At 44.8% G+C, this 16,700-nt stretch overlaps 1 protein-coding gene across 2 annotated transcripts in view; it reads left to right on the forward strand.

Annotated features, from left to right (window-relative positions):
• Nucleotides 1-5,804, forward strand: part of FGFR2 (fibroblast growth factor receptor 2) — a 63,319-nt gene extending 57,515 nt beyond the window's left edge. For both annotated transcript variants that reach the window (XM_078593052.1, XM_078593051.1), the window contains exons 12-16: nucleotides 331-453; nucleotides 1,262-1,332; nucleotides 2,910-3,047; nucleotides 3,559-3,664; nucleotides 4,496-5,804. In XM_078593052.1, the coding sequence (XP_078449178.1) occupies nucleotides 331-453; nucleotides 1,262-1,332; nucleotides 2,910-3,047; nucleotides 3,559-3,664; nucleotides 4,496-4,726 (669 nt within the window). In that variant the 3' untranslated portion in view covers nucleotides 4,727-5,804. The remainder of the gene's footprint in view (nucleotides 1-330; nucleotides 454-1,261; nucleotides 1,333-2,909; nucleotides 3,048-3,558; nucleotides 3,665-4,495) is intronic.
• The last annotated feature ends 10,896 nt before the right edge of the window (nucleotides 5,805-16,700 follow it).

A 16,700-nucleotide genomic window follows, 5' to 3' on the forward strand; every position in this document is an offset into this window, starting at 1 on the left:
ACTGAAAAAAGAAAACGACTCCTTTTCTGCCTTTTGAAAGGGCCCGGCCAAAATGTCAAATGAATTGCTCTCTGAGGCCTCTTCCCCTGGCTCTTTCTAAGGCACCATTGGATCTAAAGCACAGGAAAAATTGTGCCACCTGCCCTACGCCACCCACCCCCCTTCCATATACGGCCCTGCAGAGTACAGTCGCATGACACTTGCGAGAGCAGGAGAGGGCACACCGTTGCCTTGCTGGCAAGTGCACAGTTGCCTTGCTCGCAAGCGCATGGTTCTCTTGCGCCCGGGCGCCTCCCCGAGACTAAAACTCCGTCTCCTCGTGTCCGCCAGTGCATCCACCGCGATTTGGCGGCACGCAACGTCCTGGTCACCGAGGACAACGTCATGAAGATCGCAGACTTCGGTCTGGCCCGCGACGTGCACAACATCGACTACTACAAGAAGACCACCAACGTGAGTGGAGCCAACACTCGGTTAAACGTCACTTGAATTCGGACGATGGCTGTACAGCCACGGGTTATTGAATCCATCTGTGTGTGGGGGGAGCTTCGATATTTTAATTCCACGCTACGTATTGGTTTTCTTTGGGTACTCTGCTTATCGTCAGTATGACAAAGACAGAGTATTCATGGAATTGGCAAATAATCCTGATGCTGGACCTTTCTGGAAACGAGTGTTGAAATTCGGCGAGGCTTTACTGGATAAATAGTGAGTTTGTTTTTGTTTTTGTATTCCCAAAATACATGTCTAATTTATCAAAGATGATGTGCAGATTCACTCCATTGAATGGAGGTCTGAGGGCAAAAAGTAAAAGATTTTTCAAAGTACATGACAAATATTGTGTAAGGTTAATGAAACCAAACAAATTGAGGGTATTAATTTTGGCTACACTCACTCGCTCTGTTGGCTCTGGATCTTGTCTTTGGAGTGCTGTGTATTTAAAAATTCAAAGTACCAAAACATTTAATTAAATCACCACATTTTATATACACTTACAAATGAGAGATCAAACGGTGTGACATTTCTTACAAATATGTGGAGCTTTCTTTTTTTAGTTAAACAAATAAACCCCCCCACCCCCCCTTCGGAATTAATGAATACCCAACACTGCAAGCAAAAACTGTTGAATTTCAATTTAAAGCGCCCCGGTGTTGTATTTTTGTAGGTTTTCTTTCGACAACCCCTCCTCCCACGTCTTTTGAATTAACGTACGTGCGGATTCCAGAGGAATAATATGCCTTCTGTTTCCCGGTGCTGGCAGGGTCGACTGCCCGTCAAGTGGATGGCGCCTGAAGCGCTGTTTGACAGGGTGTACACCCACCAGTGCGACGTGTAAGTTACCGCACGCGCGTGCGCGCGACCGCAAGCGCCAGCCGGCCGGCTGGCTGGCCGCCCCCCCTGACACGCACGCTCACGCGGCCCGCCAACGCAGAGCCAGTCGATGCGCACTCACAGCCACAATTACAGACCTGACGGAGGCCACCTGCACCGACGATGCATCTCGGCTAAAGGAGACCGAGAACCAGCCTTTTTGTATTAAGCAATTAACCAATTACTTTTACAATATTTTGAAACAAAATAAAGAAGCAGACACGATGCCTACTCCCCCATATTTGTCTTTCCACGTGTAATTTTACACATCGCATAGGCCGCATGGCCTTTTGGGAGTGCACATTTTCAAAAGTATACAATAAAAACTCTGGACCGGGTTCAACACTCAGTGTGCCACTCTTTGGTCTGTATGATAAAACAGCTTTTTGTTAGGGCCAAGTTTTCACTGAATAATTTTCGGGTCACTGGTGAACCAGGAGGTCGCACGTGATGATTAGCCGCAGCCATAGCGGGAACTTTGTCAGGGTCAAGGACAGGTCAGAGATAAAATAATGTATTTTTACTTCAGGGATCAAATTCACTCCGGTTAACTTAGTAAGAGTAGACTGATCTCAACTTCTTAGCCGACTAATCTCATTCATGGCCATCGTATAAAACACCGCAGAAAACCAGTCGGCCGGCAACTGATCTTTCTCTAACGTTATTCATTTTATTATTTGACCGAATAATTTAATGCAACAAAATGCTTTCCAGCGCATGAAAAAAAAAAGAATCAATGGAATGCGGGGGGTGGATGACTGTTTGTTGGGGGAAAGGACGGTGGTGCAGGAACGGAGGGCCAGAGCAGTGTAGGCTTTGGGGGAAAATGTGAGAGTGAGCTCTGCGTGTAGGGAGGATCTGGTTCGAATTCTCCTGCAACAGCAGCAGCTGTATCCTTGGAGAGGGATTGCATGACAATGCTCTGGATTTTTTTTTTTATAAAGATAGATTGTAATTTAATCGCCACTCAAATCCCACTCTGCTGAAACTGCAGGACTCAATTGTATGTTTTCTAGCTCATCATGCGAGGATTGGAATGGTTTTATATAAAACTGGTGCCCACGGGTGAACAACGCACCTTGATATGATATTCTTCATGTTAGACTGCATGGTACTAAGTCTATAACAATTAACTCTCCTTTGCGATTTGATAAATTATCACAAATTTAGGTCATGATTTGATTCAAGAATCTAAGGGTTGTTTTCTGCCTCTAGTGGCAAGAGAGGTAAAGCCAAGTGAACCAATTATATGGAAGACAATATAAAATAATAGATTCCTATACACACAATTGGATGTGCGTACCATGAGCATAAGAATGAACAGTAATGAACCTACACAATTTACCAGCAATGTGATAAACATGCAAATTTTGATGGCACCTCAAATATACACCAAGCTGATCACAACTGATGGTGGAGTTTAGAATGGACGTTGACCCTGGCCAAGGTCGATGTTGAGATAGGGCCCAGGACGAGCGGCTGTTTGGCCATGTTGCGGGGGTGGCACATCGATGGTGCTCTCACGTGGGTGCTTGCAGATGGTCGTTTGGAGTTCTTCTGTGGGAGATCTTCACTCTGGGTGGCTCCCCGTACCCCGGCATCCCAGTGGAAGAGCTCTTCAAGCTCCTCAAGGAAGGACACCGCATGGACAAACCCAGCAACTGCCCCAACGAGCTGTACGTTGACGCTTGCACAGGCGGACGAATGAGTGGGAGTGCGCGGTAGTGTAGCAGTTAGCGCGCTGCGCTATGAACCCGGCAACCCGAGTTCGATTCCCGCTCACGGCCAACACCAGTGACGGTTATCTGAACCGGTCATGGGCCTCCCCTAGGTCGACTCAGCCTCAAATGAGTACCGGGTGCGGTGTGTAAACATCGCCACTGGGGAGACAAAGGCGGTCGGGCGTGGTGCTGGCCACCCATCCCCACAGTTGCGGCCTCCATAGGTGCTCGCTAACAGCACTTGCCCCTACAGTCTGTTAAGGCTATACGGGGGGTCTTTGTCTTTGTATGCAACAAAATGCAATAATACAACATGCAACATGTGACCAAATCCTCGGGTCTGGTTGAAATCTCCGTGACAACTGATTATAATCTCAGTGCAGGGGGAATATTTGCCCGTTCATCTACAGGGAGCTCGATTGTACACCATGAAACAAGCTTCAGCGTGCGTGCGTGTCTGCTGCAGGTATATGATCATGCAGATGTGCTGGGCAGCCTCCCCATCGCAGAGGCCCACCTTCAAGCAGCTGGTGGCGAGCATGGACAGGATCCTCACACTCAGCTCGCAGGAGGTACTTGGGATTATGCAATCCTGTGCGGTGGGATGCAGTCACACAATGCTGTTGCAGTGACAGCACTGCCCGTGGTTAGCATTGAATAAGGATTAAGAGATAGGCCAAGGCTCCAGTGCCTTGTAAGCCACAGCACAATTGAAATGTAGAAGCTACCATTATCAACCACGATCCACTTACCTTACTCCAACCGGGGGATTGATCATGGCTGATGATGACAGTGTCTAAATTTCACCGCATCTCAAGGTGCTGTCCAGAAACAGTGGGCCCTTTTATTTTTTAGAGGCAGTCAGTCATAGGCAGAGAAAAAAGAAAGAAAGCGTCGCGTCTGCACTTGAACAGGGGCCACGGGCAACAGAGGAGAACGAGGGGCACCTCAATGCGCGATGGTTGACTGGGGGCTTTGATAAAAAGTATTGGTTTTGCTGGATTGGAAAGTGCGTGCTGGGTAGTGGAGCGTTGACACGTAAGGTGGACAGGTTGACAGGCGCGATTCCATGGAGAACCTTGTGGATGGTCACCGCGATCTTAAAACTGGTTGGATCAGGTGCCGGTGCAGCGATCGGAGTATCGGAGTGACGTGGTCCCGTTTACGGGCGGCGGGTGAGATGTCAGGCAGCGGCCATTTCGCGATCATCCGCAGCTTGGAGATGAGGCATTTGGCGAGGCTGCAGAACAGAGAGTTGTGATTGTCAGGCCACGATTGTGACAAATACATGGACGAGGATCCCAGGAGTTAGTTGGGGTTCAGGCAAACAATGGGCGCGAGAGACGTGTCCCAGGTGGACGCCGCTAAAACATCGCGTTGTCTCCGCTGCCACCTCGTGACAGGAGTACCTGGACCTGTGCGCCCCACTGGAGCAGTACTCCCCCAGCTTCGCGGACTCCAACAGCACGTGCTCCTCCGGGGACGACTCGGTGTTCGGCCACGAGTCCGTTCCGCCCGTGCTCATCGGCCCTTCGCTTCCGCCCCCGAAACCGGCGCAGCCCGAGGAGGGCTTCACTCAGGAGCTGCCGCTCGCCGAGCCAAACCCGCCGCGTCAGCCGCCCCAGCGGACGTAACTCCGCCAGGCGGGGAGGTGCGCTGGCGGTGCTGCCTGGGTCCGGTTTGGTCGTGCGACCTCGTTTGCCCTGAGTGCCCACGTGCACCAACATGGGCCCAAAACGCCCCCACTGGGGCTGGTAGATTCACGAGGGCCCTGTGGACCGTGTGCCACGTTGCCTCCGTGTAGGCCCTGTGTCTCACCCACTCTGATCCGGTCCTGATGAATTGTGTCCAGCAGCTGTAAGCTTAACTGTACTTTCTAACCGATGATGGTGATTTACCCTCGGTTGAACGTTTCATCTGGATTTTATAGACTTAAACCACGCTTCTTACGTCTCGTGTAAATTTGGATTTAGATCTTCTAAATTGTGCGCGTTTGACAACTTTCCAACATACTTTCGTATAATTGAGTAATGCTACCTTGAAGCTTAAACGTTAATACGTAATACGTACCTTTCTTTAAGCCTATGAATTATTTTGCTGCTACTGCAGATGGTGATATATGCTGGTGTATTGTTTGTTTGGTAAGCAATCATGGACGAGGACTGTGGGAGTGCCACTTCTTTTTAAGTTATGTTGTGAAGACATTGGCGCCATTTGAAGATGCCTCCTACTGCTCGAAACGGTCGCGTCTTGGACTTGAATGAAGACATTGCAGATGGGCGTCAAAAGTCACCTCTTCACACTTGAGCGTGGGCTGCCCGTGCCCACTAGGACAAGAGAACGATACCCGTGAGACCTTGGAGGAAATGATGATGGACCGTGTATACAATGGCACCTGCTTTGGGACCGTCTTTCCTCACACATCGGGAAATTTTTCTCCCGTCCGAAAAAGATGTTTGTGTGTGACCTACTGAAAACTGTTGGTACAGCACATTTTGAAGCTGGGGATAGCGGATTTTTTTTTTAATGCGGTCTACATGGTACAAATAGGAATCGCCTTTCATGTAAATGTATAAATAGTTATATGTATATTTTATAATATTAATAATAATATTGATAATACTGTAATAATAGTAATTTTGTACTAAACAGTAATTACAGGTGCATTTTAGCATGTATATTAATAAAAAATATATATAGATTATTTTAATACAGAGGGCCTGAAAGCCATTTCTGTTTTTTGTTTTTGTTTTCAGGAGTACAACAACAGATAAGAATGTACGCAGTGCTGTAATGCATCAGACTGGTCTGGCAGCTTAGAAAGATGAACGATAGAAAAACGGTTGTTTAGCCAGTAACACTTATTCTCTCCTTTATTCATTAAAAAAAAGAAAAACATCAGGGGACTTTCTGAAGAAGGAAAACAAAGTTTAATATATGCCATTGTTTATAGACAAAACCTGAGAAAGCTACACTTTGCTGTACGGTTTTATATAAACGTTGAAAAAAAATATTAAGAATCGACACTAACAGTATTGTTTTCTTTTACTAATGTTTATACTTATTGTGTATGTACATTCCAAGCATTTCGCATGCGTCGTAAAAACAAAAGCAAGTTAAATGTCATAAGATTGTGCCTAAGACAGTGGCGGCTCCTCAATAGGGATTGCAGTGTTCAGACAAATCTCCAGTCGCGCCCTCTGCTCCCACGACTCATCATCTTTTCGCAGGGAGGGTCATATATGATCAGTATGTACGTATGTTGAACTTCTTTCGCACCGCACGTAGCCAACCGTGCCAGTCGGCCAGGTGCGAGGGAAGGACAACAAAACGAAAACACAAAAAGCGGTTCTAACGAAGTGAGTTTTAAATCGAGATTTTAAAGCTCCCAGCGGCTTCCCAATATCTCACTCGATGTGTCGATTGATGTCCCAAGTAAGCAAACCTGGGAGGCACTGGTGCCCCCCCCTTGCCCCACGACAACCGGTGCACGGCAGCCAATAGATTGGCAGCCTTGGGTGGAGGCCTCGCCCAAAACCGTTCTAGCCCCACCCATAACCGCTGTAGCCCCACCCACAATCGTTCTAGCCCCACCCACAATCGTTCTAGCCCCACCCATAACCGTTCTAGCCCCACCCATAACCGTTCCAGCCCCACTCATAGCTCATGTTTGCACCGTCTCCCCTAAAGACACGTAATGACAGCGACAGTAGTGGTCAACGGTGGTTAATGATGAGTGATGATTGGCACATCATGAGTGATGATGGAAAATTATTGTTGATAACGATAGTCGTGATGATGGTGGTTATGATTAAGATTAATGAGGATTGGGGATGAGAGGAAGGCATGATGGCATGCTTCCAGGCCCCCAGACATTCCCTCTAACCCTGTGTCAAATGATGAACACCCCCAAAACATTTGAGCACAAGCCGCCACTGGCCTGACATCTAATTTATTGATAGTTTTTAATAAAATGTTATAAATAACAATTGTGCGCGCGTCTGTTTTTTGTTGCTGTTGTTGAAGGACACACTGAATATTGTTTCGCAACAAATGTGCTTGCGATCAGAGCTCCCTGCCACATTCACCACATCGGCATCACCGACTGGACGACGAAGCATTAGAAAAGCAGCATCTTAAGGATGCGAACTTTGCTTAAATTAACTTTTCTGCACGTAGCGGTGGGTGACGATTGCATCGGCTTGGCGGATATTACATTCTCTGAAATGAGATTCGCACCCACTCGGTGTTGGAATCCCACCCGTCTAACGCAATCTGACATTTCGATTTAAAGCTTTCGTGACTGCAGGGATTCATCTTCTTGGTTCTTTCGGTAAAGTCACGTAGAAGGGAAGTAATAAAATAATAAAAATGAAACATAATAAAATAATTCTCACGACGTTTCGGCCACAACGCAAGCAGCCGTCCTCAGGTTAAGAACAGCTCTGTCTCCTTGACAGCCCTGTTTTTCACCTGAGGACGGCTGCTTGTGTTGTGGCCGAAACGTCGTGAGAATTATTTTATTATGTTTTATTTTTATTATTTCCATTCTACGTGGCAATCTGACATCTTCACTTTGCCGGCCCACTCGTGGCTCTGCTTTAATCCTCGCAAGCGAGTATCCGTGGGGACGTCGCATCACAGAAGCTGTTTTTGGAAATCCTCCAGCTTCTGCCATTCGACGTCGATGCCGCGAACACCAACGTTGGTTCGGCTCGCTTTTACCAAGAAAGCCACGTGTTTCTCCGCTGCGTTGATCGTACAGTCGTCCTTCTCCAGCTGCGAGGACACCACTGCTCGCTCATGCTGTTCTTGAAAGCAGATTTTTTTTTCAAGCGGGAAGTGTGGCTTGTTTTTTTTTTAAAACAATAACCCCTTTTATCGCGAGGGCCATAGCATTTTTTGTGTTTATTTAGCCACGGCGCAGGGTTTGTTAATATTGGCCGATGCTGGAATGCATGCGGAGGAAGTATTTAAAGAGATGCCTTTACCAACACTCCCTCATCCCCCCACCCTCCCTCCTAAGCCAGTCACAGATTTCCTGAATCTGATATCCATTCTTTCCTCCACCCCATGACCTCTCAATAGTTTTTTTTGTTTTCTTTTCCTCAACAGCCTCTGTAATGTCACCGAAACGTGCAGATCGTGTCAACAGAGAAGGTGACATCCTACATCCTGCTGCTGCTGCAGTGTTTACATAAACAAATTAAATTATTATTTACCCAGGGAATTCTCATTGAGTCTCAAGACCTTTTTTCAAAAGGGTCATGCATTGAGACAGTTGGCCAATTCCATTGATGAGCCCATTGATGAGCAACTTCATGTGGGAGGGAACCAGAGTATTGAAAAGGAAAATAACCACACGCAAAGGAGTAAATAAAACACAAATCTCCGTACGGATAGATTCAAACCACAAGACGGACCAAATACATGCAATGTGTGAACTGAGCCTATGGATGGTATGCCATCTCCTGACCACCTCGCAACCCCCAGCCTCGTGCCTACAACATCAGGAAGTTCCAGGTAGTCTCCCAAGCAATAATACTCAGGCTCAGCTCTGCTTATCTTGTGATGTCTGTTCAAATCTGGCACCTTTATGATGATTTGGTCTTAAGCAAATGAGCATTATAGCCGAACTCAATCTTCAGGGCTAGGCTAGGCCCAAGGGGAGGCTGGAAACTTTCTTATCCCGAGAGGCTTAAAAGTGCTCATGGCCCATAGTTGTGAAACTAACATTATTTGTTTTCATTCGTTCATTCAAATGCCAATCAATATACACAAACGTTAAGTACGTATGTATCAGGGCAATACAGAAGTACAGGAAATTTGCTACCAATATAATAATGCACCTCAATTATAGATTAACAGACACGCTCACACTTACTTTTTGGTTATTTCGATAAATTCAAGTATAACGAGAACATTATAAATTAAATAATAGCATATGGCGTTTCGGTTGCAACACAAGCAATCATCATCAGGTATAAATGAAGTAGAAAACAAACCTAGTATACTTAGAAATGTAATGTAATACAACACAGAGAGTCGGCTAACATAACAGTCCACACCCTACCTGGTTGATTACGTTCTTCCAGAGAATGCTAAATTTGAGAGAGAGATAAAACACAGAACCGGAGACATTTAGACATACATATAAGCAGAGAGAGATAACACAGAGACACATAGAGAGAGACACATACATAGGCACACAGAGAAACCACGCCTCTGTGTCGAGGCCTTAAATATAGAGAGAGGGGGGGGGGCGGAGAGATGATATACTTTACAGCACTTTGTCAATCTACTGCTAGATGAAGGCCTTCCCACGTCGTGTTAGTCATGGGAATTGTGCGATCATACTTCAGCACACTGGTCAGTAGTTCGAGTTGGTGAAGAGGCGGTACCCAGAACTGTTTCCGATACCATTCCTCGCTAATTTAGTTCTCGCCCGGGAATCGAAATCTGGTCGGCAGGTTCCTAGCGCAGTGCGCTCACCGCCGTTACACCACTCGAACACATTTCTATATTTCCTCATGTACGTGTACTTTTTAATACACTGTTTTAACAAAATGTTCACCTCTCCCTAAATGTTTGTTAGCAGTGCCTTAATCCACTGGGCCACAGCACCCACCCCGAGATTTAATCGCGCAGGTGTAAAGCGCCCGTGTGTTGAGGCAAGTGTTAAAAGTGGCCTTTTTGAAACAACTTCAAAGCAGCAGAACGAAGGAGAGAGAACCACAGAGGGCAGCTCGCACACGCGAAGTGACGAAAACAAATATTTAATTCTTTAACTGAAGACAAATATGAATAGGAGCCGGTTACTTGAGACCAAAAAGCGGCCTACGAAGGTGGAACTGCTATATAAATCATATGTGGAATGCTTTAAGAAAATAATAATATGAAGTTTTGGGCCAACTTTATGGCGTTTAAATGTTACCTATTAGACCATTCAGACACTGGCCATGCCTGTCTGACATGGCAGCCTGGAGCAGTCAGAGTAGGCCATTATGTACCCGAAAAATTGGCAACATTCATATGGAAATTTGCGTGCAATTATTCAACTTTTCCCCATTAAAGAGAGCACAGTGTCGCCTTTCATGAGACCTGCACGTAGCTCAAAGGCGTTCCCCTGTTTAACAAAGACAGGTACGTTTCATCCAAAGAAATGAACGCATGGAATTATAATTGAAAACACCGTAAATAATGTAATAATAGATTAGCAGTGTAGAATTATGCCCCGGAGGTTGCACACACGAGACCGACGAGAGCGTGCCCTATATACTTGTCTTCCGCGGTTTCTCAATGGGGAGCATGAACGGCTGCGCGATTCTGCACGCGATATCACTTGTGGAGTTATCGCACTTTTCTTAACAGAGTAATGCCATGCAGCGCACACCGGTTCGCCTGCCTTGCTTGGCCTGTCTGCTGGCCTAGGGTTACAGGCTCCCTGGCTGGCTTGACCTTGCCCAAGCCCTGAACAGCTGCACTACAGGAAATGCACAATCACTCATCCAGATGAGCATGTGTATCTTGACAAATGCACACTTTCAAAAATTGCCTCACTTTGCCATGAAGCATTTGTTTTTTTGGCAAAGTGCTGCTGGGTAATTAAAGTTTAGCAAAAAAACAACGTTTTGGTCACTTGTAAAGGAACCTTGGTTGATGTGGCCGTTCAACTTTTTAGCTTCTACTAATTATGTTTCATCACTTTTAATGCGTCAACATTATCACTTTAAGGATGTACTTTATTGTTCCATCTGATTCCACATGACGAGCTCATTTGTTGATTAAAAAATTCCCCGCTCCAGCTGTGGCTCAAGTAGTGCTGTGGTACCGTGAGATATGATACAGCACATCAACCGGCAGTAACATTATTACGGCATTTCTAAGAAGTTGTAAGGAAATGGCCATAAATTTTGTTGAGGGGGATTTCGATTTTTTTTTTACCAGTCACGTTGACTGCCAAGCAGGCGCAGGCAGCCGTGAAAATCAATTCAAGTGCGTTGAAAAATTAATTAAGCAAAATGATTTGTTCTGCTGCACAGAATGCAGTACTTTCTGGAGACTGGTGACTGTAAAATCTGGAAAACGCTCACTTGTGAAGTATGGTCGACAACTGAACTGGCAAATGGCTGTAAATGACAATACAGTTTTGATACAAAATAAAATAATATTTTTTAAAGTATTGATCAGGGAGATATATAGCCGTGGTATATTGTTTATGCCTAAAAATGAAGTGAATTTTATTTTATAACGTTTTGCAAAGTGGCTGGCTTTTTAATGTTTGTTTGAACGGACTCTTCCAAAGGCAGGTCTGTTTGTAAGAAACGCACTGGAACTTCATCATGGCTATTTTAAAGGCCCCTTGCAAACATCTGTGTAATGCTGGGCACGCTCCAGCATTTTGTTTCGGTTTACTCCAAGTTAGTTTGGTTTGAATGCCTTTCAGCCCTTAAATAAAAAGCAGAATATTTATACATACCGCCGCTTGAAGCAAATAAATAAATAACTCCGTTTGCAAGTGCCTTGGATTCTTGCCATTAATGCACAGTTTAAAATACACCGGGCCAACCTAGTGCGCTGTGCTTTATAATAATAATATGATACTGGCCGCTTAAAAACGTTCTTCATGCTCAGTCCACGCACGGTCTGGCAATCCACCAACCCAAACCCCATTTTGCCCATGCTCAGACTCAATGTCTTACCAACCTCCTGGGCCCTGGCCATGCATGCCAGATCGTCACTCGTTATGCGAGGCACGGTGAGTAACAGTAGTTTATGTACCTGTATGGCTCTTGGCGCCAACGTCCACACCTGCAGCTGTTCCAGCGTACACACACAAATGTGTGTGTGTGTACACAAGGGGAAGCGGTAGTGTAGTGCGCTACAAACCTGACCACCCGTGTTCGATTCCCGATCACGGCCAACATCAGTGACGATTATCTGAACTGGTCCTGGGACTCCCCTTGGTCGACTCAGCATCAAATGAGTACCTGGTATGGTGTGTACAAACATTGCAACTAGCGAGGCAAAGGCAGCTGGCCACCCACCCCCTCGTGTGCCGTTCTGGCCTTCATAGGTGCTCACTAACAGCACTTGCCCCAACAGTCTGTTAGGGCTATACGGGGGATCTTTGTACGTGTCTTTGTTTTGCACAAGAGCACATGCCAGCAATACTCCTTCATGCATTAGATACGAAATGTGGAGCTACACACAGAAGGCACTCGAGTGAGTTTATTGTTTGTGAATTTTTTTGGCTAATTAGTGTCATTTAGCTGGCAAGTAACATGGCATTGCTTTGCATTGTCATGTTAATTGTCATGTAACCATCTGGGAGACCACCAGTGATGGGTGTGCAACTTTTGTGCAAATTATAAGCTCAAATTTTGTGCAGATATATACTGTATATAGTTAGTGCACATATGCTTCCATAACCAATTGGCTCTGCCTAGGTCTTGCCATGTGCCGTTCAATTAATTAACAGACCTTTTAATGCAACACTTTTTGGATTGATGAACATTCCACATGCGACCTCATGTGCAAAAACTCTGCACAAATGCAGGGACATGCACATCGAAAAAATGCAAATATATATTATTGGAGGGAACTAAGACGGTTCGCCAGTAGGAAAGGAAAGCAACAAGTACAGTGAAGATAGAAATTTAAGAAATTCACTGCTGGAGGCTTGGCTGCAGGAGTGAATTGCCAAACGGATGTAAGTGGTTTTTTTATATTCATGAGCATCATGGCTCAAAGGCGATGTTCTCAGACTGATGTATGCCTTGCATGAAGACTCATCTCTTATAATGGGGGGGGGGTGGGGGGGAACATCAGAAATTGATAACCACTATCCACATTCTGCTCAGCTACCATTACGAGATCCTGCTGGTTGGACCACCAGCAGCTTCCACCGGTTGCAACATTTATAGAAAATACGAAGCCAATCTTCCACAACAAATTTGAAAGAAAAAAAAACCCCACGAAGGTAAGAAATTGTGTATGCATATAAATTCAGACTCGTGACAGACATGACATCCGTGAAATGATAGCTTGAAGCACGGCTGCCAGCCTTCCCACCTCTGGTTCTGAAATAAAATAAAATACCTCTTTATTCCTGGTGTATCAGCCTGCCAAGTTGCATTTCCCAGAATCATATCTGTGAAATTGTATTCTGAAAAATCTATCATTTGTACATTTTATCTGAGCAATTGTCTGGTGCAAGAGCCTACACGGCATTGTTGCGTATGAATAATACTGGCGGTGGGGGGAAAGCCATTACGATCACATCGGGAGCGCTTGGAATTATGCGTCACTGATTAATTTTAATATAAACAGTTGAAAATAAAGAAAGCTGTCTCTGGTGTGGACCAATCAGTTTCAAGGACAATGCATATATTATCAGAGTATGTTTTTTTTTGTTTGCATTCTGACCACAAGCATTGTGGTTAATGCAGACATGATTCCTTGTAAAAAGCTTCAGTTTGGCGTTTTAACATCTTAACACCTGTTTTGTTGCCATAAAAAAGGGGACAAACCTATTATCAGTTGAAATTCTATTCACGAATATATTTTCTAACATCTCGCTTGGTTATAAATGAAGTTCGTGCTGGTTTGAAATACAATTAGCGGCTGTCGTATGCAGCAGGGGGCACTGCATCACATCCATGTTTGTCGTGTACTAGGCTCCATCTGTGCTCCATGCCTTAACTCAACCCACACTGACCAGCGTGGGGAAGTATGGTCAAATAACACCAACGGCCCGCACGTGGAGGCCCTCGTATAGCAGTGGACCAAGGAAATTGCTGCATATGTACATGCATGTCTTAAATGTATGTGCAGCACTTCCTTGCATGCACAAACGGTAATTGTGGAAAAAGTGTGCAATTTCTGTACAGTACTGTATCATAACAAACATACTCTATTGGCACAAGTCACACACATTAATCACCATCATATCGGCAATGTCAATGAATGGTGGGTAGTTGAACATTATGGCGGTACCCTGGTGAACCATAGTACCCCGGCTCTCGCACAATGTTCTTGATGCAGTCATTTTTATTCTGTTGATGGTCGGCGATGCGGCAATCGACTCATCTCGACGAGCTGTGCACGATGCACCACTACGGTGCGTACCGCGAGCCTTCAGGGTTTCAGCGCAATCTTCCTCGCTGCGTTTCGACATCGCGGAGTGGCACTGATTTAGGATTGATTGGTACCCCAGTCGCGGAGTTAAGTACACCCCTGGAACAAAAAAGTGTCCCTGAAATAAAGTCTTTAATTGCCTTGACCATGTTGTATTATTTGGTACCCCGGGGTACCGCCATAAGGATCAGTTGTTGTAGTTTATATATGCAATTCTTAACTGTCACATTTTAGCATTATACAGCTCAGATTGAATAAAGGATGTACGGTACTGCTTTACGTCAAATGTTATATTGTAGTTTCAAATAAGGGACAGCAGGCGGCGTACAAGAATTGAGAGCTGACATCAATCCCTCTAACTTAAATCTTTCGTGACTGCAGGAATTCATAATCTTGGGTCTTTCGGTAAAGTCACGTAGATAGGTTAGTTTTTGTTATTTTCTTTGAACCTATCTACGTGACTTTACCGAAAGACCTAATAATATTAATCCCTCTAATTGGCATTCTCACCACCCCATCTTTCCTTCCTTAATAATCATCTCCTCGTGTTCTAGATAATCTCCCACGCCCATTACACACGTTTTTATATGCTGGTTCGCCACTTTAAAGCGCCTCTTTGTTTCCCAAATGCATTCCAATGTATTCAATTGCCGTCAAGTCATTAAGAATGTTCCATTTGGAAATCTGGCTGAAAGCGGCGTAGGATTCACCCCGTGTGAGCAGATGGGTTCTGCAAGATTATTTCGCAGAACTTCAGTTAATGGGGGGCTGATGTTGTGGTACAGTGGTTAGCACGCTGGACTTTCAGGCCAGATGTTGCCGGTTAATTTTCCTGGCGTGGCCGTTGAAACAAAGGTGCAAGTTTTTTTTATTTAAAAAAAATCGCCGTGCCTCTGTCCATCCAGTAGTATAAATAGACCAGTTAATCCATCTACATGTCACGTGTGGTGAGGTAAAATGTGGGTACTCCACACCTCTTCAATATGTTTAGCTCTTCCGGAAGAGTAGGCCAAATTTACATTAAAATAAGCTCTCTATAGCTTCAGATAGTGGAGGCTCATTCATTAGCAGTGGCTTTAGAGAGTAATTGCAGGGCTGCACCTTTACATTTTACAGGTATTTGAGATACTGCACCTTCAATTGCCTCTTACTAACTCTAATAATAGTTCAATTTGTTTAACCATGAAGCCCCATTGAGTCTTATAACATCTCGTTTGGGTCCTTCTTTAAATGTTTTGTCGCAAGGCAATGAACCACAATATTTTAATCCTCAGAGGTAGAACAAATAATAAAACCCGAATAAAAACCGGAAAAATCTAGAGAATGGAAAATAAAATTTTAATATGAAATTTAACACGATCTGTGTTTACGTGCGCAGTGTGAGTCATTGGTGAAAATCAAAGGTGACTACGGCTACCACCCACCAGAGACTACATTTACGAGCCTGACTAAAAACGTACGTTTAAAGAAATTTTACCGATGAGACAACAGTCAATTGAGGAAAACCTTAACATTGTATTTGGCTGGATTGTATCCACATAAAACATCTCAATAACACCGCCATGAAAGGAAATATGTCTACCACAATGGGCAGCGTTTTGTGTAATGGCCCTTCTTCATAGCATATGACTGATTTCTTCATAACACATACGAAGAAGGAACATTTTCCAAAACATGACCCATTATATACTTGTTTCCTTTTAAGGTAGTGTTATTGACAAATATATTGCGTTTTTTTTTAGCTGACCAATCACCAAAAAACTAAAATGACAATGTTCACTTTAAATCATCGCTGTTCTTGTCGAACTTGAGCAGCTGGCCTGTTCGATCGCCGAGATGTGGATGAGTGTCGCGGTTGTGAGATGCCTTAATAACACCGTCGCCTGGTATGTAAGGAGGCCGTGGTTCGATCCCGAACCCTGACGCCTGTATAATTAATAATAATTAAAAAAGGGGCCTGTCCTGGCTCCTCCCCCCTCAACCAGTATATATACGGGGTCGGATCTCTTGGAATTTCTCATTTACTTGTTACAGCAAGCGTGCTGTGACGGTTCCACCTGAAGACGGAAGCTTGTGTTGCCTCCGAAACGTCGTGATTTTATTTTTATTTGACTTTTATAAAAAAAAAAAATTTACCTACGTGACTTTACCGAAAAAACCCAAGAATATGAATCCTTGCAGTCACGAAAGCTTCAAATCTAGAATGTATAATTGGAGTTGGTGTGTTCTCTCTCCCCGTGGTCGTATAGATTCTTCTCCATGTCCTCCGTTTTTTTTTCCCTGCGCGTTTAGAGTGTTTTGGCTGCTGCTGCTGCTGTAATTTTCCACGTGGCAAGCCACTTCGTTGAGCTAACATTTGTGACCAGGTCGCTTCTGAAAAAAGAGCGATGTAGCTCAGTGGGATTTTTCTGCTCAAATGAAAACAAACAGTTTCATAGCTTCCCTTTGCCTCCGTAAACTTGTCCTGTG

The sequence above is a fragment of the Lampetra planeri genome, chromosome 4 (assembly GCF_965212315.1).
Source record: "Lampetra planeri chromosome 4, kcLamPlan1.2.h2, whole genome shotgun sequence".
NCBI classification, from domain to species: Eukaryota; Metazoa; Chordata; class Hyperoartia; order Petromyzontiformes; family Petromyzontidae; genus Lampetra; species Lampetra planeri.